General features: G+C 37.3%; 1 protein-coding gene across 1 annotated transcript; it reads right to left on the bottom strand.

Moving 5' to 3' along the window:
* Positions 1-1,898: 1,898 nt before the first annotated feature.
* LOC131256195 (uncharacterized) lies at positions 1,899-3,024 on the bottom strand. The gene is made up of 5 exons (XM_058257215.1): positions 2,949-3,024; positions 2,741-2,845; positions 2,572-2,643; positions 2,237-2,491; positions 1,899-2,147 (listed from the first exon to the last, which is right to left on the bottom strand). The coding sequence occupies exons 1-4, from the start codon at positions 2,970-2,972 to the stop codon at positions 2,315-2,317; spliced, it is 378 nt and encodes a 125-aa protein (XP_058113198.1). The 5' UTR covers positions 2,973-3,024; the 3' UTR covers positions 1,899-2,147; positions 2,237-2,314.
* Between the last annotated feature and the right edge of the window lie 869 nt (positions 3,025-3,893).

Below are 3,893 nucleotides of genomic sequence, written 5' to 3' on the forward strand. Positions count from 1 at the left end.
TTGTCCGAATACATGAGCTTGTTGTCAATGCAGGCATCATTGAAGGAGGGTAACTTCTAGCTAAAAAGGATGATAAACTAACAGACATGGGTGACTGTGCAGTTTAGGTGTACATGTGTGTGTGCACATGCACAATGTGTATTGAATACATGTGCAGTTACAGTACAATTTTTTTAGAGGTGTGCAGGAACAGAACAATGCACATAATAGAGATTAAGAGGTTCCACAACTGGTAAACAAGAGTGAGAAGTGATGGGAATATCTGTTCAAGATTGTGGGCTGCAAATAAAGGGAACTGATAGATATAATGGCACACAGCAACATTTCACAGCAATCTTCAAAAAGCATCTAACCTGAATGGAAGTCAAACAGTGAGCTGCTCTGATTGCCCTTGATGTAAGCACCGACCCAAAGCTATAGATCCAAAAAGAATAGAAAAATATCATGGAGAGAACATTGAGGTGATTTGAACATGTAAGTGATAATATTGAGATGATTTTAGTGTATAGGCAAGTGAGAGGTTTAGCCTTACGTTGCCTTCTCAAGAGAATAGATGCGCAGCTCATACATGACTTGGTACATGCGCCTCGATCAAGGTTTGCCACTTACGGACTAGCGATCTTAATTTGTCGGTTGTAAAATCCTGTAGGACTGATCCTCATCAGCCTGAAGGTCAGCCAAGGAACACTCAAACACTTGGTGTTTGAGACCTTCATTCTGCAAGTTACAGACATTAAAATAAATGTGAGGCTTGTGACTTTAAACAGACATTAAAAATACTGTAATAATGTCTTCATACTGCACTTCTAGCAGCAAATATTCAGCATACAATTTGCTCCTTAGATTTCCACCATTGGAAACTCATTTTCTAACTTTAAATAGTATCATTTTCAATACGGCCAAGCGTGTCAACACATTTAATAAGCTGTCCTTCATATTCCAGTAATTCGTAAATAATATGAAATTACTGTGCTCCATACTTAGAAAATGCTCCAGCTCCCTTAGATCACTATAAGTTACTGTGCTCCTAGTATAACTAAAGAAAAAGATCCAAATACAACTTCACCTTGAACTGCAGGGTACTGTTGATAGCATCACTTATCAGCTCCCAGTTTGGACCCATATCATGCATGAGGACAACAAGTGCCTGAAATAAGAAAATTTTAGTTAGGGAGTTCTCAATTGTCCTTGCAATTAGATTTCATATTTATTCTATTTACACGGGTTTCAATTTCTCAAAATCATTAAAATGACCAAACAGAATTTTCAAAAACAGAGTGTCTCCATAAACATCATAATCCACTGAATGTAAAATCATAAGATACAACATGAATGAACTTATAGGCCAATGATCCTGTTAAGTTCCATGCGTACCTCTAAGAATTGTAAGGCCATATGCCAACATATGCAAGCAAATCTGCCAGCCTGCAAGCAAAAATAAACTCAAAAGCTATAACAGCTTCAAAAAATGAAAAAAAAATAATGATAAAACTCACCTTGAAGCCCTTCCCCCTCCTCCTTTACCCATGCTTGGGACCGGCAATGCAAGGAGTTGCATTGGCGGAGTTAAAAAAGGGCTTAAGCTCCATTTGGTTTGAGATAAATTTACATTCATAAACACCAATGTAATGACCAAATGGAGCCTAAGACTATAAATATATTCAAATATATAGTGCAAAATTCAAGCAGACTATAAATATCGATGAACTATAGAGTACGAAAAAAAAAACAAGCCAAACATCATGTAGAGTAACTACTTAGGCCAAACATCATATAGAGTAACGACTTAAGCCAAAAAACAGCATCATGTAAGCCCCAACCAAAACCCACTTAAGCCAAATTACTATATGTTCAATTATATAGTACTATATTTGTTCAAATTATAAGAATCTCATTGATTGCTTCCCCCATTGCACAAGTGATCCCGGACCGGCCTCTCCAAGTGTAGATGCGAATCCATCTTCTTTCCACAAAGGAGCATCAGGGTGTATAATCTCAGTTAGGATAACAACAAAAGCTCCCTCTGCTAATGGCTCACAATGGACAACTGCATTTGGACTAACTTCGTGTACTTGACCACGAGCAACAACACCACGTAAGCCCCAACCAAGCAACTCGCATTTCTTACCAATATATATCGTATCCGGCTACATGTACACATAAAATGGCGTTAGTATTATTAGCATTTATAATATAATTGCAAGCTTATTACATTAGCGAAATTATAATTGTATACCGATGATCCCTGAGTAGATTTAGCCACTGGTGGTGATGGGAGGTTTTGACCAGACTGTGCCTCTTGATGCATACCCACCTAGGACTTTATATCAATCAATGATTTCTTTATCTCTAATATCTCCTGCGCTAGGCCTTCTCTTTCTTTTGCCATATTATGTAGCTTTGAACGGGCAGGGGTTGACTTCTTCAGTCCTGTTTTGCTTATCGAGCAACCCAGACCACGCATTCGTCCTCTACTATCAGAACCAACCAACTGTAAAATATTGCAAATCAAGTTATTAGGAAATTCATAATTACCGTAAAACTCAAGTAATTTTAAAACTTTATTAGTACCTGTGTAAGGGCATCGTCAACGCCGGTCATCTTAGAAGCAGGATTGCTACTATAAAGCTCATCTAGTTTTTGCTGTGACAAAATTAATACAAATAAACGTAAAATAATTTAAAGTTATATAATGACATTTCATAATGGTACTAGTTAGTGGTAAGAGGGGTACACTTACAACAAGGTCAGGATACTGGACGACTTTGTCCTTGCTCGTATGGGCTCTTAAGTAGACATCACCTCTACCTATCTCGGCATCAGAGGTAAGATTCCTCTCCATCGCCTTTGGCACATAATATATCGTTCAAATACACATCATTAATAGAGTTAATTAGATCAAAATTAAATTTAATTTTAAACTATAATACCTATCTTTATATACATACCATCTGATGGCGAGTAACAACCATGCTGCGCCTCCCAAGACACGCGGGTCCTTTTAGCTTTGCCCGATTGACTTTATTCCTTGCACTTACTCTCTTGAATTGCTCGGTGTTGTGTTGATCCACAAAGGTCCTCCAATCCTCCATAGGGACACCTGGGGGGGCAGGACTATCTCTAACAACTATAGGATCGTTGTTTTTTATATATTGTTTAGTCAACCTTTTCTTATAATTTCTCCATGTTTCATTGATGCGTTGTGTTATGTACCAAATACCTGCATCCCAACTTTGACCCTCAAACTCATAAAACAGTGACAATGTTTCTATAACCTTTTGAATGTGTGCACAAGGCACCTGGCGAAAGTCCTCGTATATGATCGGGATATGAGCACGGGCTAGGACACCGATATGCGATGCAAAGTCTTTGTGATTGGGACTGTCCTCATTCGGTTGCCCGAATTCATTTGTCTTAAGGACTTTTTTCCTATCAGGTTGCACATGTAAAGAAGCACCCTTAGTAGGGCCTCTCTTTCTAGATGAAGAAGAAGCTGGCACATCTACATAAAAAAGAATAATAATTATATATAAACATCGTTGATTACCGCCAATATATAAGAAAAATGAAATCTACATATCTAATTAATGAGAACTATCTTGTTACCTTTGGTGTTGCTTGCATTTGCAACCAATGCCTCTGGCTGTGAGTCCATGTGCTTATTTATATGCTAATAGAAAAAAAAAACCCTAATAGTTAAGAAACAATTTAGATAACAGATAAAGCACAAACAATTCACTATATTATCCATACCTTCATTATATTTCCTTCGATATATATCATTTTGTTACATGGATTAAAAATACAAAGAATTCAATAGGTTCTCCTTGATCGCTTTCTTTTCTTTGTTTTCTTAACTACAACGCTGACTTCTTCAGGTTCATTGAATATCA

Source organism: Magnolia sinica, chromosome 9 (assembly GCF_029962835.1).
Source record: "Magnolia sinica isolate HGM2019 chromosome 9, MsV1, whole genome shotgun sequence".
Lineage (NCBI taxonomy): Eukaryota > Viridiplantae > Streptophyta > Magnoliopsida > Magnoliales > Magnoliaceae > Magnolia > Magnolia sinica.

What these genes read in the sequence shown, in the direction of transcription:
- LOC131256195 (XM_058257215.1), bottom strand. Translation starts at nt 2,972, where the DNA reads ATGGTTGTTACTCGCCATCAGATG. An exon ending in TCCAGTATCCTGACCTTGTT is followed by an intron (nt 2,644 to 2,740) that starts GTAAGTGTACCC and finishes ATTTTGTCACAG; the next exon opens with CAAAAACTAGATGAGCTTTA. An exon ending in TTGACGATGCCCTTACACAG is followed by an intron (nt 2,492 to 2,571) that starts GTACTAATAAAG and finishes AATATTTTACAG; the next exon opens with TTGGTTGGTTCTGATAGTAG.